The sequence below is a fragment of the Leptodactylus fuscus genome, chromosome 6 (genome assembly GCF_031893055.1).
Source record: "Leptodactylus fuscus isolate aLepFus1 chromosome 6, aLepFus1.hap2, whole genome shotgun sequence".
Taxonomy (NCBI): domain Eukaryota; kingdom Metazoa; phylum Chordata; class Amphibia; order Anura; family Leptodactylidae; genus Leptodactylus; species Leptodactylus fuscus.
The window spans coordinates 142,938,121-142,964,650 of NC_134270.1; the positions used below are offsets into that span (position 1 = coordinate 142,938,121).

Consider the following 26,530-nt stretch of genomic DNA (forward strand, 5'->3'; position numbering starts at 1 on the left):
CAGAGCCAGTCCGGGGACATGCCAGCAGATACCTGTAAGGATTCCTGGGGGATAATTAAGGAAAAATCTTATTATGGTTGTTGTGACTGCAGCAGTTGTGACAAAATGGAGAAAGCTTGTCTGACTAGTTTTATGTGATTGTACAAGGCAAGCAAATACATTATCTAGTAGATATAATTGCACAATTCAGTGCTGTAATGATATAGAAGACAAACATTAACCTGTTCCAGTCCACTCTTAACCCTGCAGGCCATACATGTACATCCTCGTAGGGTTAAGCAGATGCACAAAATGGTGCACCTGCAGAACAGGAGAGCTGGCTGCGACTACAGAGGTCCTGTAGAGAAGGCAGGGACGGTTTATTGCCGTCCCTGCCTTCCAAGTCGCTGTGTGCACAGTGCTCAATGAATGCTGTATACACAGCAATGGGAGCCTCTGACCAGGTGGTCATGTGATTTGCCAGGGATCAGACTCTGCTAGAGCTACTGGGTCCTAGAGGACCAGACCCAGCAGTTATGGGCAGGAGGATGTATTCCTCCTGTAACTGGGGCTAAGGTATCAGGGAAAATCAGTCTCACCAAAAATAATACTGTTAAGACTAAATTCACACTTGAGCTAGAATGCTAAAACAGCGGTCACCCGCGGACTCCATAAACTATAATGGGGTCTGTCCGATTTCCGCCATTTTTATACTGAAACTGGCAGAGAGAAAAGTCCTCAGCGTAGGACTGTGGTTGGCGCAGATGTGAACCTATCCTCAAATATCCCAAAAGGTCTATTATGACCTTATGGGGGCACAATGTAAAAAATAAATAAATAGGAAAGGAGAAAATAAAAATAAATGTAAAATAATTAAAAAAACAAAACAAAACATCAATACCATGCCCAAATCACAGGTTACAGTCCAACCCCGAATGACACAGTGCAAAATAAAAATTACCATAACAGAGAGGGAAAACTTTTTTAGGCTAAGTTTATACGGGGCGTCCCACAGCTTATTATGTGGCAGAAACGCATTGTGGTTCTTCCCGCCACGCTTTAGACAGAAAGGTTTCCTCTGCGGACTTTATGTTACAATTATACCTATGGGGAAACCGCCGGTGTTTCCGTAGGTATAATTGACATGCTACAATTTACAAAACCGCGCTTGTTTTGGAAATCGCAACGTATCCGCACTGTAATTTTTGCCGCAAAGTGGGCATGGTAGAATCCCATCCACTTTGCCCTGACTGTAAAACACCCTTAGACTAAGGCCTAACATTGCGGAAACGTAGCTTTTTTTTTGCAGATTTTGCAGCATTTTTTCAGCAAAAGCCAATAATGGCTACAAAAGAAATGTAAAATATAAAGGGAGTTCTTATACTTCTCCCTTCTGCTCAATCCATTCCTGGCTTTGGCTCAAAAAAACACAGCAAAATCTGCAAAAAAAAAAAAAAAAAAAAGCTGAGTTTCTGCAACGTGGGGCGTTAGCCTTAGTCTAAGGCCCCACGTTTGCAGAAACACAGATCTTTTTGTTGCAAATTTTGCTGAGGTTTTTTGAGCCAAAGCCAGGAGTGCTACAAAAGGAATGGGAAATATATAGGACGTTCTTATACTTCTCCTTTCTGCTCAATCCACTCCTAGCTTTGGTTTAAAAGAAAAAAAAACAAAAAAACACAGCAAAATCTGCAACAAAAAAAAAGCTGTATTTCCGCAATTTATGGCCTCAGTCTTCAAAGGTTTTTTTTAGTAGGAGTTTGTTTAATTTAAAAAAAATGCAAAAATAAAAATAACATAAAAATAAAGTTCTATGTGTTACCAAAAACAGACACAAAAATTGAATAACCCAAATGAAAAAAACCCCAAAATATGTCTGGACCTGAACCAGGGATATTGATGATATTAACACAGGCCCCACGTTTTGGAAACGCAGATTTTTTTGTTGCAGCTTTTGTTGCGATTTTTGGAGCCACAGCCAAGAATTGCTACAAAAGGAATTGGAAATATATAGGAAGAGCTTAGGCTTCTACCTTTTGCTCAATTCACTCCTGGATTTGGCTCAAAAAAATGCAACAAAATCTGCAACAAAAAAAGCTGTGTTTCCGCAGCCTAAGAAATGTTTTTTTAAAGCTAAGGTGCTAGCAAAGCACAGAAAAAAAAAACCGTTGAAGCAAAAAAACACTTTTTTCCCACAGTGCTTTTCATTGCTTTTGCAGAGTTCTCCTCTGCAGACTTTCTGCCCCTGTTATACCTATATAGGAAAGGGCAGGTATAATTGATGTCCTGCGATTTACAAAAACTAGAGCATTTTTGAAAATGCAGTTTTTCTGCTGTGGATTTTTTTTTTCTGCAATGTGTGGATGGGATTAGCCAGAATCTCATCCACTTTGCTGATACAGTAAAATGCAGAGTTTTCACAACATTGGGCTTCAGCCTAAATGCATTGAAGAATTAAAGGGGTTATCCAGGATTTATATATTGAGTTCTCAAGCTGTGTGCATGTGTTTTCAATAATGAGAGGAGCACAAGGCTTGGTTCACACATGCTTATGTGATCAGTCCATTTGAATTCAGTTTGAGACTTATGCTGTGTTCACACATCAGTATGCCATCTGTCCATTTGAATTCAGTTTGACACTTCAAAAAGGACTGATACACATACTGATTGTATACTGACACCTTTTTATGCTGTTTGCTACTGTCCATCTGCTAGAGGACAGATAAAGGGATTAAAAGTAGCAATTGTAAACAGAGTAAAGATAAGGAGATATAATAAATGTCCTTATGTCCTCCTTATCGCTACTCTGTTTACAATTGCTACTTTTAATCCCCTTATCTGTCCTCTAGGGGACAGAGAACGTTTGCTATCAGCATAAAAAGGTGTCAGTATACAATCAGTATGTGCATCAGTCCGTTTTGAAGTGTCAAACTGAATTCAAACGGACGGATGGCATACTGATGTGTGAACATACCCTAAGGGTTGGTTCACACTACCAATGCTAATGCAAGCGCTGTGCAGTTAAGCACACGAAGCCCATATACTATAATAGGCTCTGTGTGCTTTCCGCGCACTGCCCGCACAATTCATTCATGCGGGCAGTGCGCGGCAAACACATGTAGCCCATTATAGTCTATGGGCTCCATGTGCTTTGCAAGCACATCGCTTGCAATTGCGGATGCATTCCGTCCGGGAGGGGGGTCTCCATGCCGACTCCTTGCGGATGGAATACAAGCGCTAGTGTGAACCAACCCTAAGGGCTCGTTCACATCTGCGCCCGGGGCCTCCGTTCTGCAGGTTTCCGTTTCCTCCACTAAACTGGGCAGGAGACGGAAACCTGCAGTCATGTTTCAAACCTATTCATTTGAAAGGGTTTGAAAAATATCCGGCCGTGATATACGACCTCAAAATTCTGACCAAAAAACTCTGTGTGAACTTACCCTAAGATGTTACCAGACCCCTCTGCTGGTAGCTTACCGCCTGGGGGAACCATTGACTGTCTATGTTCAACAAGGCCAATCATTTCTGTCCTTGACATTGCCTGTTGGGCAGAGACAGATCACCCCTATAAACATAGGATGGTCATAAGAGAACAGCATACATGACGACATCATGACCAAAATTTTGTGATTTCATGGTTGTTACTCACCATGGCTAGCCAACTTTGCTCTGCATGGATAAATTGGTATTGGGGGTTTATGGAGCTGTGTTTATGGCAGCAATCTGGGGAAACATTGCCTGCTGCCTACTACCGTAGTAGGCCACCAAGGATTGACCAATTGCAAGGACTGACCAACTGTCCTATAGCATATGTTTAATACAGAAAACCCATAACTGATGTAGAAATATATCCGACCAATATAAATTTCAAGTATCTACAATGCAATATGGTACAAGCTGCAGATCAATGGGGGTTCATCCCATTTAGATACTTATTTTTTAAACTGTATATCCCCAATTTCCATACAAGCCAGATGGCAGAGGCACTGAAGAATATTCTGATTATAATGTGTTATAAAGTGTTTTGGCTCTAAAAGTCCTTTCTTGTCCCATCTTGACAAGTCCGGAAGCTGCAATAATGATGCAAAGCCTAACTAACCACACCATTACCATTAATTCTTAATAATCATTCTAGGAATCAGCATGATGTTAGTTAATATTATTTTAACTGTAGCACACCTTCATCCATAGACTATTTATAGGCTTTAACAAGTGTGCCCTAGTTACTACTCCTACTGTGTGCAGTGCAGAACTGACTTCAACAGTTTTCAATTGGACTCTCATTGTGACATCCTGATCCAGCTGAGTGTATTATATGGGCACATTGTCATCATGAGATGGGGACATGACTATTGGGATTTTTCTCATCAGGACAATTCCTTACCATTGCCATTGCTCTAGAACTCCTTTATTAGTAAGATCAAAGCGTGTCTGGCAAAGAATGACTCTCTCCAGTGGACCTGACCCATCCTCTGCCCACCTCGCCCGGATCGAAAGCCTTTTTTCTATACCAGTGGTTCTTAACTGGGGTTCGATCGAACCCTAGGCCCTATGCACGGTTCATTTTGTGTACCAGTAAAAAAACATATACCTATGTCTTGAATTTGATTTGATTTATCACTAAAGAAGGGTTCGGTGAATGTGCATATGAAACTGGTGGCTTCGGTACCTTAAATAAGGTTAAGAACCACTGTTCTATACTGTACATAAGGATACAATTGTCAGTGAGTGGTCAGGGGTGAACCTTCCCCTTTCGCCGCCCGAGCTAACTGCAGAAAGCCGCCCCCCCCCCCGCCGGGAGGAGGGGGCGGATCGGGGGCGTGACCGGGTGGATCGGGGGCGTGACCGGGTGGGTTGGGGGCGTGGCCGGGTGGAACGGGGGCGTGGCCGCGTGAAGGGGCGGGGCTTAGCCCCATTCGCCGGCAGAGAGTAGGCCCGGAGGCTGCCTGCTCTCTGCCTGAGCGTGAGGGGAGGCTGCCGGAGCAGCGCTGCTTCAGTGGCCTCCCCAAACCACCGCTCGGTGCTAAGCCAGTCCAGGACAGCTTGTCCTGGACTGGCTTAGGTTAGCAAAAATGCCGCCCTCCCTGAGGCCCTGGCATAGTGCCGCCTGAAGCGCTCGCTTCAGGTCGCCTCATGGGAGGTGCGGCACTGTGAGTGGTGTGTAGATGAAGGAGATGGCAATTGAAGCTAGCAAGATGTTTATAATGTCTTATTCCTCTTCCATTTCACCTTACAGTTACTTACTTGAGCCTTGCTTTTGAAGAACAAGTAAAAAAAAGTGCAAAGTAGCACCCACACCTAATACTAAGTATATAATTGTCAGTCTCAGGCGCTATTCACATTTGTGTTCTGGTTTCCGTTCGGGAAGTCCACTTGGGGACCCACTGAACGGAAACCAATACAAATAAAAAAAATGGTTACCTAAGGAAACCCTCGGACCCCATAGACAGACTATAATAGGGTCTGCGCTTATTTATGCGTAAAGGTTTCCATTCAGGGGTGCCCCAAGCGGACTCCCTGAACAGAAACCCAAACACAGATGTGAATAGGGCCTCATGCGAGATCCAACAGCTCAAGATTTTGTCCTAGTTATTAGTCTGCTATTTGTGTACTCCTAAGGTCGATTTCCCATGGTTGTGAATTTTACTAAACTGAACTTCTATGGTGGTTTTGGTTTGGTTGGGTAGAACTGTAGGACTTCAGGTATTAGTCATGTAAAACCATTTTTTTTTATTTATTTTTTTATTTTTTTTATGCAACCAAAAGCTGTTGTATGTGATTGTCATGGCCCTTGGGTTCTTTTGGAATGCCATTGTCTAGACTTTCCAATACAATTGAAAGAAAGAAATACTGACTATATCTTTTGGGCAGGCATATACCAAATGGCAGATGTGTAATTTATAACTCTTGGGCCCCAATGAAAGGTTTGTAATAGGGCCCCATTTACCATATGGTATCTATAAAACTGGTGTCTTTCTATGTTGGGTCAACTCAGACTCCAAGGTCCAGTAGCAATGGCGATCTCTGCATGGATCCATGGTGGGGTGGAGGATACTGTGATGGCCTTTACTTTGGAAAGCCCCGCAAATAGGTAGGTTACGGTCGCCTATATCAACATTGTTTTCCCTTGTGAATCGCTGCCCCTGTTACCAACATATTGCTGTTTTTGTCAGATCTTAGAAGCAACATTGTCTCTTACCTCTTTGGAGAAATGGCAACGCTCGTGGTGCTCCAAAGAACTCATTTGCATACTGACCAAAAAAGTGGTATCTCAGTAATAGAGGCAGCAATTCAGAAGGGGAAAGCACTGCATAATACGAGTGTAGATTGGCACCTTGACATAGTGTGAAGGTAGACCATGTCCATTCTTATTTTTATACGTGCTTTATACTGCTTAAGAAATTATATTTTTCTTTGTGCAATGTTTACACATTAAGATGGCGCCTGTATCCAGTACCGCACCCAGATGCTGACGCACACGATCGTCATGTGGTTTACAAGAAAGACAGTATCATTTCTCGGGAAATCGAAAGCTAAGAGATGTTGAAATTTGAGAGCCAATGACTGATCGCCAGTGTATTCGGATAAAAGACGTATATGCTTACAGCCTGCCGTTATCTTATCGTTCTTGCATTCCTGTATAAAAACTGTAACTTCCTCAGTAAACCTCAGTACTGTGTGAGCAGGCATCACGCCCTATGCATGGACTGAGATGAAAACTGACTCAGTGTGTCGGGATTCATTCTAGCCAGCGCGCACATGCATGATTGATTTGGAGCAGGTGACTGACCACTGGAAGTGACCCGTATTCTGGCGGAGGTCATTCCCTCAACAAGTGGTGCCGAAACCCGGGAACTACGGCCATAGGACCACCGCGGATGACCGACCTGCGCCGGACCCTGGACGCCGGACGACGTCTCACCGACCCGAGGCCTGATCACCCTCATTAGAGTCACGGTAAGTGTATGCATATTCATATGAATATGTGTCATTTGCCTGTGACTGTCGGTGTGTCGTTGTCTGGCTGACAGGTGATCCAGTTGGATCGATTGTCCAGTCCGAGTGATACGGATAGGTGGGTCCTGGAGCCGTAGTCTGAACTTGTTTTTCCTCACCGGTATATATATATCACCGAGTGTTCAGTCACCTGTGTTGCTTCAGACTCCGGGAAGTGAAGTTCTTGCCCTCTTTGATGTAGAGTAGTGCGTGTGATCTTTTGGACGATCGCAACATTTGATTTGTGGCATGAGGCCGTCAGGGAGTAGGACGGGTGCTGTTGTGTGATTTGATTGTTGATCCATAGCATGAGGCCGTCAGGGAGGAGGACGGGTGCTATGGTGTGATTTGACTGTTGATCCATAGCATGAGGCCGTCAGGGAGGAGGACGGGTGCTATGGTGTGATTTGACTGTTGATCCATAGCATGAGGCCGTTAGGGAGGACGGGTGTTGTTGGATTGTTTAATTTTTTTTTTATATTGCCCAGTGACTGCAACCTGTGGTCAGGGACCTGACAACAAGAGTCTGAAACCGGTAAAGGTGACTTTGTTGGTGGTGAGGTTGTGGGGTCACATATCCGTCAGTGCACAGGCGGATAAGCAATATTTGGGAGCATGAGAATGTTGCGGTTGTTCAAAAGGAAACATGTTTTGCCCGACGGGGCACAGACTGCTGTTGATTTGGTTCGAGTCAGGGAGGGCAAGAAATATGTGAAGGAGGCTTCGAGAATGTATAAACTGGCTGAGGTGCCTCCTACGGGCCGATTGCAACCTAGTATGTGGAGAAAAATGTTAGAAGATAAAGGTTTGCTGGAAGCCGCCCAAGCTCATTACAGGGTCGCAGGACTCTAGAACTCCAGACTCTAGAATATGCCGAGTATAATTGCTTGTGCGCCACTGCCCCAAAATGGCGCCGAGAGTAGTGGAGATGGGTGGATCTGTGACGTCTGTAGGCAGCTGAATCCTGATTTGCAAGATGTCTGTGTAGCCTGTGGAGCTCCCCGCCCATCCCCTGTTGTCTCATCTTCCGGACCCACGCCCAGGGATGGCGGAAGTGAGGTTATGGCTGTTCCTACTGGCAGCCATGTTAGTACACCCAGACCAACATCTCCGGCCCTCACCGCCCCTCAGATCACGCCCCCTTTATCCGGTGATTCCAGTGATAGCCACATCCAGTTCCTATCACAAACCCTCAAGCCCGGAAGAGGTCAAACCCCCGGTAGTCCCCTTTCCGAGTGTCCGAGTGTCTATGCCCAGTTCAGCTATAAAAGACCTCACTGTATACCACTATTATGATGTTTAGAGGATTATCCGTTCAAAACTTTGGTTGGGATCTAGTAAAGAAAAGGAAAATTGGGAAGGAAGGAAATTTCCCTTAACGTCAAGTATACTTTAAGAGATTCTGAACACTTGTGGTAATTACTAGAGTGAGGTTTGCTATGAAAATAAAAAATTGCGCAAAAATATTAATGTGTAATTTTGGTGTCAGTATATTAACTGCTGTTTGAGTTTTATTCCTATTTTATTTCTGTAGAGGGCAATCAAAGCATTTCAATTGACTGCCAAGAGCTTCAAGGTCGTTTTATCTCATAGACTGCCAGGTGCTGGAGGAAGAGCAAAGAAGACGAAACTTGGCTTTGTGCCAGCACCACAGTCCACAGTCTATGCATTATATCAAAAGGAGTGATTTAGTACAAAAAAAAAAGAAAAAAAAAGGGGTTAACCTGAGTAACGTATAATGACAATGTGTATTCAGGGATATTCAAGCATATGATGTAATGGTTATGTTTTGAATTATTGTTTGTCTGTTATTGTCTTTCAAACTGTTGTATCCACAAAAGAGCAAAAAGGTGATAGGGAAAAGTTTTGAATCTTCACAGCGTAGGTATGGGAGGTCACGGAGGGGGAGACGGCCACTCACCCTCTGTCGCCTCGCCAACCTACAAGTTGGGGTTTTACCCCAAGTTAAAATCTTTGTGCAAGAGTTCAAGGCGCACAGAGATTGGATTAATGGTATCATCTATGTATTATAGAGAATATTCTGATTTTTACTTGTTTGTTTATATACAGTCCTATGAAAAAGTTTGGGCACCCCTATTAATCTTAATAATTTTTAGTTCTAAATATTTTGGTGTTTATAACAGCCATTTCAGTTTGATATATCTAATAACTGATGGACACAGTAATATTTCAGGATTGAAATGAGGTTTATTGTACTAACAGAAAATGTGCAATATGCATTAAACCAAAATCTGACCGGTGCAAAAGTATGGGCACCTCAACAGAAAAGTGACATTAATATTTAGTAGATCCTCCTTTTGCAAAGATAACAGCCTCTAGTCGCTTCCTGTAGCTTTTAATCAGTTCCTGGATCCTGGATAAAGGTATTTTGGACAAACAATTCAAGTTCAGTTAAGTTAGATGGTCGCCGAGCATGGACAGCCCGCTTCAAATCATCCCACAGATGTTCAATGATATTCAGGTCTGGGGACTGGGATGGCCATTCCAGAACATTGTAATTGTTCCTCTGCATGAATGCCTGAGGATTTGGAGCGGTGTTTTGGATCATTGTCTTGCTGAAATATCCATCCCCGGCGTAACTTCAACTTCGTCACTGATTCTTGAACATTATTCTCAAGAATCTGCTGATACTGAGTGGAATTCATGCGACCCTCAACTTTAACAAGATTCCCGATGCCGGCATTGGCCACACAGCCCCAAAGCATGATGGAACCTCCACCAAATTTTACAGTGGGTAGCATGTGTTTTTCTTGGAATGCTGTTTCTTTTTGGACGCCATGCATAACGCCTTTTTTTATAACCAAACAACTCAATTTTTGTTTCCAAAATGAAGCTGCCTTGTCCAAATGTGCTTTTTCATACCTCAGGCAACTCTATTTGTGGCGTACGTGCAGAAACGGCTTCTTTCTCATCACTCTCCCATACAGCTTCTATTTGTGCAAAGTGCGCTGTATAGTTGACCGATGCACAGTGACACCATCTGCAGCAAGATGATGCTGCAGCTCTTTGGAGGTGGTCTGTGGATTGTCCTTGACTGTTCTCACCATTCTTCTTCTCTGCCTTTCTGATATTTTTCTTGGCCTGCCACTTCTGGGCTTAACAAGAAATGTCCCTGTGGTCTTCCATTTCCTTACTATGTTCCTCACAGTGGAAACTGACAGGTTAAATCTCTGAGACAACTTTTTGTATCCTTCCCCTGAACAACTATGTTGAACAATCTTTGTTTTCAGATCATTTGAGAGTTGTTTTGAGTAGCCCATGATGCCACTCTTCAGAGGAGATTCAAATAGGAGATCAACTTGCAATTGGCCACCTTAAATACCTTTTCTTATGATTGGATACATCTGGCTATGAAGTTCAAAGCTCACTGAGGTTACAAAACCAATTTTGTGCTTCAGTAAGTCAGTAAAAAGTAGTTAGGGGAATTCAAATCAATAAAATGATAAGGGTGCCCATACTTTTGCACCGGTCAAATTTTGGTTTAATGCATATTGCACATTTTCTGTTAGTACAATAAACCTCATTTCAATCCTGAAATATTACTGTGTCCATCAGTTATTAGATATATCAAACTGAAATGGCTGCTGCAAACACCAAAATATTTAGAACTAAAAATGATTAAGATTAATAGGGGTGCCCAAACTTTTTCATAGGACTGTATCTATGTGTTTATGTTTTATTTATGGGAGTGGGAAATAATGAGATGAAACTTCTTTGTGTCTTATCCCATAGTTATGTGTTGAAACCTATGTTGGAATTTTATATCCCGTTATGCTAATTATTCTAACGTGTCTTCTTCTTGTCTAAAAATCTACCATAAGAGACCAGAATCCTTTTCCTGAGCTGACTCAGATCACGGTTATGAGGGAAGGTAACTCATCTGGTCTGTGCTGTATTTTAATCTTTGTATATTATTCTTTATAATTTGTATCATACAGAAGTGTGCACAATATCACACTAGCTTCCGTTCTCTTTTTATGTAGTCACTGATCCAACATAGAATAGTCTTAGTAAAGCATTTGGTGTTGCCTTCTTTAAAGCCGTACCCGACCCCTTAGTTAGTTAAGATAGTTGGAAAAACATATAGTGCAATAAGAGGGGTACGGTAGAAGGTTTTTCTTGTTAGGACTGTGTTGTTAGCAACATTTTGATTTTAAAAGTAAAATTTTAGGAAAATTCTGATAATCTGGAATTTTGAGACGTCCATCCGATAATTCGGAATATAGTGTGAAATTGTGTTAAACATGTATTTTAGTCAATGAGTGGTCACAATGTGTTAGATTGTGTGAATCGTGAAATGAATGGTTGAAAAATGTTGATGTAATGAAAAGATGACAGAAAGTGGCATGAAACAGGAGGTTTAGGTATGTTGGGTATGTTGCCTAAGTTTAGGATGTCAAAGAGATGGAATTTAGAATGTTGAAACATAAAGTGATGTGATAATATGCACATAATAGGATGGGTATCAGATTTTAGGGTGAAGCAAGTGGAAAGATTGTGCAAGAAAGTGAACATAGGTTGAGATAAGCTGATTGAAACCAGGATTGTCCCCATTGTAGGAAAACTGTTATTAAAACTTAGAAACTCAGTAAGGTGTCCGAATTTGAAAACGTGTATGTGTATGTTGATTGATAAAAAGACGTAGCACAGATTATCTTTGTAATGATGTTTTGGTTTTAGGAAAAAGGAAAAAAGAGAGAAAAATTCCTTTGAGTCTATACTAAGTGAATTAGAAATCACTCTCATACCTGTTGTGTAATGTTCTGTGTGTATGATTGTGTTGTGTGAACAGTAGATTGATTGGATCCCTCCGTTAATGTTTCTGCTTTCTCTGCTGATATATATATATATATATATATGTATGTGTTCTGAATATGTACCTAAACCTTATTGTATTGATATTATGAGATTGTACAAATGTGTTTCTGTTTCTTTAAGAGAGATTGCTGAGGTCTGTAGTCCTACACAAGACACAGCTATGAGATACAGGGGGGGGGGGGGGGGGATACCCAGCCGCAGCTATGAGTGGGATAGGCAGCTATGTGAGCTGCAGCATGATAAGATAATACTGGCTCTTCTTGTATTGTCTAGCTTTGACCTTGCAGAGACTCTCTCACAGAACATGAAGTACTTTTGGAAAAAAAAAAAAAAGGTCCAGTCCACGTACATTAAGTTATGTTAAAGTTCATTTCTCTAACAAGTCACATTTGCTTGCTGCATTAGAAGGTTTTTGTTTTGGTTTTTTTTTTTTGTTTGTTTTTTTTCCAGGGGGGAAAGACAGCACAGCCATTGTTGTTTGTTTTCCAGCACGCCCCATCCTATTTGTTACCGTTGGCAGCTGCACCTATTCTTTCATTAGGGGTGACCATCTTTAGTATCCCAGTCCCTAGCCTCTTTCAGCTCTCACCCCACCTGTCTGTTAGGTCTTCGTGTTTAGAGAGCCAGAAGTTGTCGGGGCCAAGTTTAGCTTGGGAACAGCTGACCAACACCCGCAGGCAGGGCCTAGTCAGCCAGTAGCGCCAGGGAGAGCTTTCCTACCCCATTCCCATAGAGGTGCATGCAGCATTCAGTATATGGTTGTTTGGGCATTGACACAACCGAACCGTGATGTTATCAATATCTTCAAGGGGGGGGGGGGTGAAGAAGCCTAGGAAGGAGCCTAAGATAACTTAAGAAAATTTTGCTGATATGAATCTGTTGATAACTTTTTTGATTCAGCTCTATTATAGATGGTCTTATATTTGGGAAAGATGGTGAATCCTGCATCAGATATGCCACAGTCACTGTATATGAGGTAAACCAAGCGTAAGGAGACCTATTATGGGACTCCACGGGTCTCAGCTGAACTTGAAGCCATCGCTTGAACATGGTACAATGTCTGAGGGTAGGTGTTGGATATAGTAGAATTATGGTCCGATCTGGAGGGCAAGGACTTTTGTGTGATGGAGACCCTGCGGCTGCTCATAGGTTGGTATAGTCAGTAGTCATGGCACACACCAAGGCTGATACGAAAGAAAGTAGAGGTACCATGTGGGCAGACACTGCCATTAGCCCAGCTGCGGAAGCCTAGGGGACATGTTTTACTGATAAGACCCAAACCTTTTAGCTCTCTTTTCAGGTTTTATGACACTGATCTGATGCACCGAAGATGGTCCAGGAGGAAAGGAGACTTGGAAAGAGGATGTACAAGTCCTGGTGTCTGGTGGTAAGAGAGTATGTACTGAGAACATTGTTCCCACTTATGGCATAAGCAGCTTCTTACTAAGTGCACTGTCTAGTAGTAGCCATGTGTGACCTGGTGAGCGGAGGATGGGCAGCTGCAGGATTTAGCATCACTATAGTCAGATATATATGTGAGCCCGCATGGCATGTGCTAGGCCAGTGAGCCAGGCCTGAAGCCCTTGTACCTGTTCCAGAGATTGCAGGTTGAGTATATACAGTGAGACGGTATGAGTACGTGCTTGGGTGTAGTTGTCTCCCTTCAGGATGGCTTGGGGCATATCTGGTGAGGAAAAACCATCACAAACAGTCCGTGTACAAAGTCCACTAGTTCTGGGGCAGACGTGTCTACGTGTGTCATTATTGGTTACCTGAATCTATTGTCCATAAGTATGCGGTGTGTTTCACACTAAGTTGAGAAGAAGGAAAATTGATATTTAGCCCTGTCCTGTCTTTGGATTGTATTCTTTTATAAATGTTCCAGATGTAATATGTTGTGCTGACTGACTATGTGACGAATCATCAAAGACATATGATTAATGTATATTCTCGAGTTTTTCCCTTTTTCCCTCCAGATTCTAAGTCAGTGGAAGGAACTTATAAACTAAAACCCAAAGATTGGATGGTGATAAGGAGATATATGAGATTCAATGGTCACTTCCGGTTCCTGTTGATTGCCAGTACAGCTGTGAGAGTATAAGGAAAACCTTAAACCTTTGCCCACTTGATGATGTTCTTAAAAATAAATGGGACAATAAACTGTTAGAGGATATGGACCTTGAGAAGAGAAAATTTGAAGACTGTTGGATCTATTTGAACTTATATTCCTGCTATGTTTCTATAGTTATTATATTCATATTGCTTATAGGTCTGACAATAGTCAATGTATATGCTTCCTATAAGATCTGAAGGGTATTTCCTTACAGTCCGGTAGTGAGAGATAGGGACAGACATCCCACCCTGCATTCCCTTTGTCTGGAGCTGTTTCAAGGGGGGACTATTAAGGTCATGTGTATATACATGCTGGTAACTATACCTGTTTTACTGCCAATGAAACATCTGGAGTCAAACTAGGCATATTTGGCTCTGACTTCTGCATGGAAAACTCTACCACACCCTCCTCCTCTCTCCAAAACCGACTAGCTATAGATATGATCACAGCAAAAAGAGGTGGAGTCTGCTCCATGATTGGTGAAGAATGTTGTACTCACATTCCAGATAACACTGTGCAGAAATTTCAGGGAAAGAAAAATATTATTTAGGGGGGAATGTGAAGGTAGACCATGTCCATTCTTATTTTTATACGTGCTTTATACTGCTTAAGAAATTATATTTTTCTTTGTGCAACGTTTACACATTAAGATGGTGCCTGTATCCAGTACCGCACCCAGATGCTGACGCACACGATCGTCATGTGGTTTACAAGAAAGACAGTATCATTTCTCGGGAAATCGAAAGCTAAGAGATGTTGAAATTTGAGAGCCAATGACTGATCGCCAGTGTATTCGGATAAAAGACGTATATGCTTACAGCCTGCCGTTATCTTATCTTTCTTGCATTCCTGTATAAAAACTGTAACTTCCTCAGTAAACCTCAGTACTGTGTGAGCAGGCATCACGCCCTATGCATGGACTGAGATGAAAACTGACTCAGTGTGTCGGGATTCATTCTAGCCAGCGCGCACATGCATGATTGATTTGGAGCAGGTGACTGACCACTGGAAGTGACCCGTATTCTGGCGGAGGTCATTCCCTCAACAATAGGAGTATACAGTCCTATGAAAAAGTTTGGGCACCCCTATTAATCTTAATCATTTTTAGTTCTAAATATTTTGGTGTTTGCAGCAGCCATTTCAGTTTGATATATCTAATAACTGATGGACACAGTAATATTTCAGGATTGAAATGAGGTTTATTGTACTAACAGAAAATGTGCAATATGCATTAAACCAAAATTTGACCGGTGCAGAAGTATGGGCACCTCAACAGAAAAGTGACATTAATATTTAGTAGATCCTCCTTTTGCAAAGATAACAGCCTCTAGTCGCTTCCTGTAGCTTTTAATCAGTTCCTGGATCCTGGATGAAGGTATTTTGGACCATTCCTCTTTACAAAACAATTCAAGTTCAGTTAAGTTTGATGGTCGCAGAGCATGGACAGTCCGTTCTCGAATGATCTGAAAACAAAGATTGTTCAACATAGTTGTTCAGGGGAAGGATACAAAAAGTTGTCTCAGAGATTTAACCTGTCAGTTTCCACTGTGAGGAACATAGTAAGGAAATGGAAGACCACAGGGACAGTTCTTGTTAAGCCCAGAAGTGGCAGGCCAAGAAAAATATCAGAAAGGCAGAGAAGAAGAATGGTGAGAACAGTCAAGGACAATCCACAGACCACCTACAAAGAGCTGCAGCGTCATCTCGCTGCAGATGGTTTCACTGTGCATCGGTCAACACTACAGCGCACTTTGCACAAGGAGAAGCTGTATGGGAGAGTGATGAGAAAGAAGCCGTTTCTGCAAGCACGCCACAAACAGAGTCGCTTGAGGTATGCAAAAGCACATTTGGACAAGCCAACTTCATTTTGGAAGAAGGTCCTTTGGACTGATGAAACAAGATTGAGTTGTTTGGTCATACAAAAAGGCGTTATGCATGGAGTCCATAAAAACAGCATTCCAAGAAAAACACTTGCTACCCACTGTAAAATTTGGTGGAGGTTCCATCATGCTTTGGGGCTGTGTGGCCAATGCCGGCACCGGGAATCTTGTTAAAGTTGAGGGTCGCATGGATTCCACTCAGTATCAGCAGATTCTTGAGAATAATGTTCAAGAATCAGTGACGAAGTTGAAGTTACGCCGGGGATGGATATTTCAGCAAGACAATGATCCAAAACACCGCTCCAAATCGACTCAGGCATTCATGCAGAGGAACAATTACAATGTTCTGAAATGGCCATCCCAGTCCCCAGACCTGAATATCATTGAACATCTGTGGGATGATTTGAAGCGGGCTGTCCATGCTCGGCGACCATCAAACTTAACTGAACTTAAATCGTTTTGTAAAGTGGAATGGTCCAAAATCCCTTCATCCAGGATCCAGGAACTGAATAAAATCTACAGGAAGCGACTAGAGGCTGTTATCTTTGCAAAAGGAGGATCTACTAAATATTAATGTCACTTTTCTGTTGAGGTGCCCATACTTTTGCACAGGTCAAATTTTGGTTTAATGCATATTGCACATTTTCTGTTAGTACAATAAACCTCATTTCAATCCTGAAATATTACTGTGTCCATCAGTTATTAGGTATATCAAACTGAAATGGCTGCTGCAAACACCAAAATATTTAGAACTAAAAATTATTAAGATTAATAGGGGTGCCCAAACTTTTTCATAGGACTGTAGTAGTTGCAAAGCTGGCATGGTTAGTGAGCACACATCTGTATGTGGTAACATGCAAATGTCTTCCTCAAGAGAACCCAAAATCATGACAATGCCCTGGCAAATCTTGTGGACCCAAAAGACACCATTTTTCACTCTTTTAGAGAGTCAATCAGGTTTGAGGTGAGGGTCTACCTCTTTGCTGCTAGAACCTGCAAGTAGAATCTGGGAACTCCCAGCATAGAGATAGAGATGGCGAGGTCTATAAAGTCATGACCTAAGAAGAGACTAGCAGATCGCCCTCAGTGGGGGTCGGATATATCAGATTTCTTAAGGGGACCAAAGCCACCACCAAAAAAAAAAAAAGCTTGTGTCTTCTTGTGTGAACCAAATTGTTTTTCTGTCTCTTTGGAGTAAAGGTTTCTTGAGGTCACACTCGCCTCTTCATATAGACCCGTATTTCACTATATTCTACATTGGCAATTACAGAAAACAAATATTGTTATTGTGTGCCCATTATATGTCATAATAGAATGTAAAATGATCATGTATTTCCACATCTCTGCTGGCGGCAGGTTGTGCGCTCCGGGGCTTGGGTTGCGCTCTTATAGGAATCTGTGGCTAACCACAGAGATCCTTGTATCAGCACAAGACAAGTCCATTCAGATACCAACAATAATAGACAGTCACAGCATGAGACTCCCATGGGCGCTCGATTTCATCACTACAAATAGAGAAGTATAGCAAATGAAAACCTGATTCATCATTACACATGACTGACAGAAAACTATTAGTTTCACTGACTCAATACTAAATAAGAAAGGCAAAATGAATCATTAAAGTTGATATATTGTAGCAAAACCGATACCTCATGTTACAATAATGCATCTAATTGTAAGGTGGTGGCTCTCACTTTCCAAGTGGGAGGATTTAGGTGGGAGTCTTACACCGCATCCTCATCCATGATAGGCCTATACTGTGTATATGCTGTGTACAGTGGCGTAACAAGTGTCTAGTTGGCCCTGGTGCAAACCTTTGTCTGGGTCCCCCCCACTGCGCCCTCCCAGCGGTTGCCCTCACACAGTACTATATGCCCAGCTGTGCCCCGCCCCCCACAGAATTATATGCCCTGCAGTGTCCTCCCCCACACAGTATTATATATCCAGCAGTGTCCCCCCCCCCCACACACACACAGTATTACATGTCCAGCAGTGTCTCCTACCCCACAGTATTGACAGCCCCCCCTCTGCTCCGGGGCTATTATTATACTCTATGGTCTCAGACCCCAGAGTATAATAATCCAAAACCCAGGAAAGGTGAATAAAAATATTTAACACTGATACTCACCTTTCCTGGGCATCCTGGCTCTGACTGTCTTCGGCATATTTGGCCATCTTCCAGATGTCTCTGCTCAGGCCTGTGATTGGTCCTTAGTGGTCACATGGGGGCACACTGATGTCATTAGGCCGCTGTGCCCCATGTGACCACTGGGGCCTAATCAAAGGTCTCAGTCACATGATGGAAGACGCCGGAGAGAACACTGATCCCAGGAGAGGTGAGTATATCTATTTATTATTTTAAGTCACCTCTCCTGGGCTATTATCTATTGAAAAAGGGTCCAGTGACATGCCGGGGGCCCTTTTCATTTACAATATGTATAGCGGTCGGGGAACTAGGCTTTCCCCAACCGCTGTCATAGTGGTATCAGGCTCTGGCCATCTCCAGCTGGCCGCAGGCCCTGTATCTCGCCGTGCCCGGTTGCAGTTACACTCTCTGTAACCACAATCGTGTATGTGTATATGTTGCGTTCCTGCATTGTAGTTGTAATCTCAATCCCTTATGCATGCTGCACATTTGTTTACATTCCTTGATATTGATGGCTTATTGTTGTAGGAAGCATTTTATGTTACTGCCACTTTAAGCATTTGTTGCTGAGTAATTGTGTTTACTGCGAACTTCCAGAAAGAGGGCAATGCCATGCATCTCCTAAATGAGCGGGAAACCAGTTATTCCTCTTGGTTGTGCAGTGACTGGTATCCTTGGCGGTACAGCTGTCACATGCTATTGCCTCATACTAAAAGACACGTGCATTTTGGGTTCTCCATCCAAAACTGGATTGTGAGTGCTTTGGCACCCATCGTTGCAATGTATTTCTGAGACAGTTCAGGGTTAGAACACCTACCTGACTGTACCCAAGGCAACTATAGAAAACCTAGCATGTACCCGATAAGCTGGACTTGGAGCTGAGAAGAAAGCCCATGAGACCTGGACACTAGCTTGCTTTTCTGTAGGACCACTGATCTCACCATGAGAGATTACTTTGCATTATAAGGTCAACTGATATTGAATAGAAGGGATTTGCAACTGACTTTGAGGTGGATTCTGCCTCAGGATCTGCTCACGATTCTGGCCAGAATTTACCTCCTATTGTTTTCAATGGGTTACACAGGACCAGAAGGCCACCTCAAGTTCCTCCACAAATTAAGTCATGAGGAGGGACTGTTACGTTGGATCCACTGTTCTGTACTTCTGGGACTGAGCAAAGGCTGTTAACCAGTCTTGTCTCAAACAACTGCTACCTCTGGTAATAGTACCACTGATAACCAGACCTATGGAAGTGTGTATGCTGTTTTTTGGGCAAACTGCAGAAAATAAAGAATGAGCACCCAACAGACCTGTCTTTGGGTAGGTCAGCGTCAGGTGGGCTTATTGGCTAGAGTACTCTGCCCCTTGGAGGTATCCACTTCACAAGTTCCTCAGATTATAAGGAGGGCATATGAACAGGGCCGGCGTCAGCGCACGGCATAGTCGGGCAAGTGCCGGGGCCCACAGAGCCTCTGGGGGCCCCCCGGCACTTGCCTGTCACAATTTCAGCTCATCGGCGTCCGTCCGCCGATGAGCTGAAATACATACGCGATGCAGGAGCTGTGAGATCAGCTCCTGCTTTAAAGCTCCGGCCCCGGCTTGCGTGTGTAGGCGCGATGACGTCATCGCATCACGCCTACACACGCAAGCCGGTCCGGAGCTAAGCAGGAGCTGATCTCACAGCTCCTGCATCGCGTATGTGATTGGAGGGAGAGAGAGAGGAGCGTCGGGGGAACGAGGGAAGGTGAGTGATGTAAGTGTTTGTTTTGTATTACATATTAAGGTGAAACATAATGAAGGGGGCCCATGAAACTGGGGGGCAAATGAAGGGGAGGGGGGGGAACGGCATGACACTGGAGAAGATGAAAGGGGTGGGGAGAGAACGGCATGAAACTGGGGACAGAGATGGAGGGGGCCCAAAGAAACTGGGGGGCAAATGAAGGGGAGGGGGGAACAGCATGACACTGGGGAAGATGAAGGGGGGGAGAACAGCATGGAACTGGGGACAGAGATGGAGGGGGCCCAAAGAAACTGGGGGACAAATGAAGGGGAGGGGGGAACAGCATGACACTGGGGCAGATGGAGGGGGGGGAGAACAGCATGGAACTGGGGACAGAGATGGAGGGGGCCCAATGAAACTGAGGGGGCAAATGAAGGGGGGGGGGAACGGCATGACACTGTGGAAGGGGGTGGGGAGAGAATGGCATGAAACTGGGGACAGAGATGGAGGGGGCCCAATGAAACTGAAGGGGCAAATGAAGGGGAGGGGGGGAACGGCATGACACTGGGGCAGAGATGGGGGACATGAAACTGTGGGCAGATGAAGGGGGAGAACGTGATGAAACTGGGGACAGAGATGGAGGGGGGACATGAAACTGGGGGCAGAGGAAGGGTGTATATGAAACTGGGGGAGAGATGGAGGGGGGCATATAATTTACGGGTGACTGTAGAAGGATTATACTGTGTGGGAGCACATAATAAATGAATGAGAATGGGTGGAATCAACATAAAAGTGGGCGGAGCTAAATTTGCCGCGGCGCACATTTTGCCCCTCTTTCTACTCTTTAAAAGATTGGGAGGTATGGCGTTGGTGACGCCACCCTCCTGCATGACGTCACTCGCTTCATCTGCGACGCACAGTGTCTCGACTCCCCCCACCTCCTTTACAAGAGGGCCCACTGAGGCTCTGTCGCCCAAGGGCCCATAAAAACCTGGAGCCGGCCCTGCATATGAAACATGCTACGGGGCTCCACCAGAGCAATTTAGGAGGCCGACACCACCCTCCATGCCTCCTCAGGATGGCCAGTAGTTATGTCCCTGCCGTTCATTACTTATATGGGTAATATATTCATCGCTTATTGTATCTCCCATTCCCAGCTTTTCAAAGTGACCGTAGCATCTTTGAAGATGTAATAAATTGCTGTCTCCATAACTCCCATAGACTTCAGTTGGAGAGAGCATTGCACACATGCAGCTAACGTTACTGCTTCTATATGTGGCTGTAATTATCTTTGCCTTCCATTGTTTTCAATGAGAGCAAAATTTGCCGCAAAATCAGAGCTAGATTCCGCTCATGTGAACAGGGTATATATATATATATATATATATATATATATATATATATATATATATATATATATATGTGTGTATAATATATATATGTATAGTGCCTCTGTGTGTGATTGTGTCTACATATATATACATATGCTCTCATGTACAAGACAGAACATGTACACACACACAGAAGACACAGGACATACCTGGAGCCCAGCCAGGATTGACTGCTACAGTCCAATGTAATTGATCATGTGGACGCTTGTAAAGATCAAAGGTGGGTAAGTATCAGGAGACAAAGTGAGGCAGGCAATGGGCCCTCTCTGGTGCTTGGGACCCCAGCACTTGCCCAGATTTTCTGGGTGCTGACACCAGCCCAGGACAGGTTCCTCTACAAAAAATGTTTGCATAGGGGTCTCATCCAATATTAAACCAACCTTAGTAATATGGCGTCTCTATTATGTGCCATTTAAAATACTAGTCCCTTCTTATTTGCTCACTTGGGCATCAAGGCCCAGGTGAGACTGCTGCCTATTTTATGGCGAAAAAAAACAACAGAACACTCTAAAAATACTGGGTTAACATCAGATGACCCACCATTATTGTCAGGCTTAAAAGGCACCAGTTGCCCCTCTCATTTTGAAAAAGCAATTTTTCCACCACTTCATCCTCCACCTAATTGTCTATCACACTCTGTACTTCTTTTATGTATATTGCGCTCCTATACAGACAGTGACCATCTTGTTTTTGATCAAGCATCACCTTGTTTTAGATTTCCATTTCTCTTTCTGTGTTATAAATCCCACAATGTCTCAGCATGGCATTACATGGACAGCAAGAGCCAGTGTCATCTCTACCTGCTGGGAAAGAGTGTGATTATTCTCCTATCTATATAAAATACCATTTACACCATATATAGTCAGATAGCCTGAGCTGTGAGTTCCTTCATTATAACTGTGTGACAATCATCAGTCACAGTGATATAAGTTTGTGCCCCCCTTATGGCGAGCGGCTGTCATACCGCCCATGTAGTTCCATTGTGCATTAAGATAATCACCCCTTAGAGCACAGACAGTCACACAATTCTCTATGGATTGGCATAAGAATATGTTTTATTCTATGAGTTTGTTGGATCGACTCCCGTACCATTATTAGTTGTAGTCACTTACTCAACATAAGGGTGTGCCTGTCTATATGTTGTGTCTATCTATAGCCATTGTAAATTTCTTTGGAAATCTTGAGAACCTGAGAAAATGACATTGTATTATAAACTAGCGGCTTGCTTCCATAATCCAGCGTCATAAGATATGTTCATGAATGTTACTGCTTGTTTCACAATTCCTTCCATCATTCATACTTTCATGACTGTAAAAGACTGTGACTAACATGAGGAAATGCGGAGGTTCAGTCAACCCTAATAACAATATAATTGGCAATGAGTCAGGAATTAGGAAAATCTGCTGGTCGCCTCACATGCAATGAAAAAACTGGGAAAAAATATGTGATTAAGTGCTTTGCTGTTGGACAAGCTGAATGCTTTATTTGCAAAGAGATTTTCCATATTCTCTGTCTTATAGAATACATTTTTGGAGCTTTGTTTTACCCAAAAATTAAATTTCCGACAGAGAAATTATTATTTTAAAATTATTATTTCAGAGACATTTATGGGCAAAACAGGTGTAAAAATTTAAGTACCGTATATACTCGAGTATAAGCCGAATTTTTCAGCCCAGTTTTTGTGCTGAAAAAGCCCCCCTCGGCTTATACTCGAGTCAGAAAAAAAATATATATATATATATATATTTTTTTTTTTTTTTTTTTTTTAGGAGGGGGGGTCTATGACCAGCCACAATATTAATGTATAGAATCTCCCATAAAATAGTGCAAAAGAAAAAAAAAGAGGATTTTAAAAACATAAAAGTTCTAAAACACTCCTTTTCCTAGAATACATACAAAAGTAGAAAATGACTGTGAAACACATACACATTAGGTATCCCTGTGTCTGAAAGTGCCCGGTCTACTGAATATAGGGGATCTGCAGTGCTCCTGTTCCGTCGGGAAGGGGTTAATAGAAGCACTGCAGATCCCCTATATTCAGCCAGACTGAATTCCAAGTGGGGGGAAGAAAAAACCCAGTCCTCAAGCTCAGGGAAGGGGCAGACAGACAACCAAAACACCGCCTCCGCTTTCCCAGCAACTACTGCACCCAAAAACTCTGACCATTTTAATTTTTGAAATTTTCCAGTAGCTGCTGCATTCCCCCCCCCCCCCCTCGGCTTATACTCGAGTCAAAAATTTTTTTTCCAGTTTTTTGTGGTAAAATTAGGGGGGTCGGCTTATATTCGGGTCGGCTTATACTCGAGTATATACGGTAATCAATATCAGATTGATGGAGATCTAACACTTGACATCTCTACTGATCTGCTGTTACTAGTAGTTTCCATAAGTATACAGTGGAAAGAGTCAGAAGCAGACATGATAGTAGAGTAAGCCTGTGGCAGCAAGGATTGGATAACAATGTGAAAGGCCTGGAAAAACCCTTTAATTTCCTAATCATCTATTCCCTTTTTTGACTGGGCAACAGCTGATCTGAACAGGGAAAAGACCGAGAGGATGAAGATTATGGGAACCATCTGAATATTACCAATAAAGATGAGCGAGTAGTACTCGATCGAGTAGGTATTCGATCAAATACTACGGTATTCGAAATACTCGTACTCGATCGAGTACCGCTCGCTGTTCGAATGTAAAAGTTCGATGCAGAAACAGCATTGATTGGCCGAATGCTATACAGTCGGCCAATCAATGCTGCTTCTTCTCCTACCTTTAGAAGTCTTCTCCGTGCAGCGTCCCCGCGGCGTCTTCCGGCTCTTCATTCACTCTGCCAGGCATCGGGCCTGGGCAGAGCCGACTGAGCATGTCTGCTTGTAGTGCGGGCATGCGCAGTCGGCTCTGCCCAGGCCCGATGCCTGGCAGAGTGAATGAAGAGCAGGAAGATGCCGCGGGGACGCTGCAAGGAGAAGACTTCTCGGAGGATCCAGCCCGACCCTCACTCGTGGACTTGGTGAGTATAATTTGATCGAACGTTGCCTACCCCTGAAACGAGCATTTTCCCCCCATAGACTATAATAGGGTTCGATATTCGATTCGAGTAGTCGAATATTGAGGGGCTACTTGAAACGAATATCGAACCTCAGACATTTTACTGTTCGCTCATCTCTAATTACCAATATTGTTTACTACTACAGACAGGGCAGCCAGTTGTCTAAGGCCCGGCTCACATCTGCGCATGGGTTTCCATTTGGAGGACCCTCCGAACAGAAACCTAATCTGGTTTGGAAACCTGCGGACCCCATGGGGTTTCCGCACGAAAAATGTGGAGAAAAAAGTGCTTTTTGTTGGACTTTTCTGTCTGCTTTTTTCATGCAGAGAGGGGAACAGAATGGCCCGAACACAGATGTGAACCGGGCCAAAGGCTCTATGTACATTTCCTAGTGTGTTCCAATGTTCCATTACAATATTTTTAGGGCAGGTCCTATTTAGATCTTTTGGAAAGGAAAATATTGGAATAGGAACACACTCAAATTACATCATTATCCAAGTGCTTGAATCCTTACATAGTGAAGGCTATGTCAGGCAAGTCTGATCTTCTGGGAGAAGATTTCCGCATATCCAACTTTTTCAATATAAGGCAAAATAAGATGAAAGGGAAGAACAAATTAACTTTCTATACATTATTGTTCCTTCCAGAAAAAGTCTAGGTTCACACTAGCGGGGATCTCCTTCCTCCACTCCGCTTGAAAAATGCAGAAATACATTTTTCAGCTGGAAACCTGGCAGACCCCATTATAGCCTATGTGGTCCACGGGTTTCCATCAGTAACTACAGATTAGGTTTCCATTCTCTGGGTTCCCAAACAGACCCAAAGAACAGAAAGCCTAATGCTAGTGTAAACCTAGCGTAAGTGGTAATATAATGGTTAGGATCAGTGGAGGGCAAAGGGGCAGTTAATTTACACATCACAATATGGTTGTATATCAATGTTTTGTCAGGATATTGTATCTCACTGCATATTGAAAAGTGGCAAGGTCATAGAAAAGAACAGAACACAGTGAATTTCCTATAAGGGCCCCTTCACACGGCGTATACGCTCACTGCTTTGGAGCGTGTAAACGTTCCGTAGCAGCGGCGTCTAAAAGCAGATCGCATTGTTTTCTATGGGAGCCGGCAGACGCGCGCTCGCCATAGAAATGAATGGGCTGCTTTTTCCATTCATTTCTATGGGGAGCGCGCGTCTGCCGGCTCCCATAGAAAACAATGGGAACTGCTTTAGACGCCGCTGCTACGGAACGTTTACACGCTCCAAAGCAGTGAGCGTATACGCCGTGTGAAGGGGCCCTAACACATTCACAAGTAAAAGCTTGGCGAACTAAAACCTAGTGCAAAGAAAGAGTGAAAGAGTTGCCAATAGTAGCCAAACGGTACACTTTGGAAGACAGAAGAAACATAATTGGCTATTGTGAAATTTTTAATTTGAGCATATTGATGTGACACCCTCACGCCATATAAAAGTTGCAGTAAGCCGCACCCTCAGGAACTCACTGTTGCATGATCACTTTATCACACATTACTTGACCCAATACATGCCTTTATGTTGCACAACTGTGGCATCAATTTGTGTCCAAAGGTCCAAAGAATATAAAAGCATAAAAGGAATAAAACATTTCGAAGACAGAAAATATAAAGTTATAATAGGCGACTAATACAGCAGAAACTATTGGAACTGATTTTAGGATCTTCTCTGATATCCAAATGGTTTATACTTCTTCAACATCGATGATGGTGTAGCCTTTGATGCTCTTAATTCTGTCACTTGTCACCACGACCTGCAGTTGCTTAGACCCTTTCTTATAAGGAGTAAATTCCAAAGTTACTGTTGCCTCTTCATCTGGCTCCATTGAAATTCTGTGTAAAATGAAACTACATGTCAGTTTGTCTATTGTTCCTAATAGGTGTGCACCATTTAGCAGGAAATACCTTCTGTATCCTCGGCCGGCGTCACAGGTGCTTCCATTCATTTCTATGGGTGCGTGCTGTTCGGATCGGCTGATCCGAACATTGTTCGCTCATCTCTAGTAACGGGCCCTATTTACTTAGAGATCCTCGCTTCTGCTCACGGCCACCGGCACTTCCCTTTCTGCAAAGGCAGTCGTGAATAGGAGTTGGGTTAGGTAAGTGAGCCTGCGAACCCTACGAACACCGCTATTATTTTATTCGGGGTTCTTTTCGGGAGAATGGGAGGTGTTGTCAACCTTGGGGTCCAGCCATTCCGAGTTACGCCACTGGCTGCGGACATGTGGCGATTTCCAAAACCAACACAGTTTGGAAAATGCAGCATGTCAGTTATACCTACGAAAACACCGGCAATTTCCTTATAGGTATAACTGAAGCACAAAGTTGGCGAACCTTCAATCAAAAGCTCTGTGGGAAAAACTGCGATGTGTTGTTGCTGCAGTCTTTTTGGCA

At 43.3% G+C, this 26,530-nt stretch overlaps 1 protein-coding gene and 1 long non-coding RNA gene across 2 annotated transcripts in view; both read right to left on the reverse strand.

Moving 5' to 3' along the window:
* LOC142208787 (uncharacterized) overlaps positions 1–26,530 on the reverse strand; it is a 532,067-nt gene that overhangs the window by 61,370 nt on the left and 444,167 nt on the right. The window lies entirely within an intron of this gene.
* LOC142209141 (protein-glutamine gamma-glutamyltransferase 6-like) overlaps positions 25,822–26,530 on the reverse strand; it is a 29,847-nt gene continuing 29,138 nt past the window's right edge. Inside the window, exon 14 of the mRNA XM_075278077.1 lies at positions 25,822–25,969. Within this exon, the coding sequence (XP_075134178.1) occupies positions 25,822–25,969 (148 nt within the window). The remainder of the gene's footprint in view (positions 25,970–26,530) is intronic.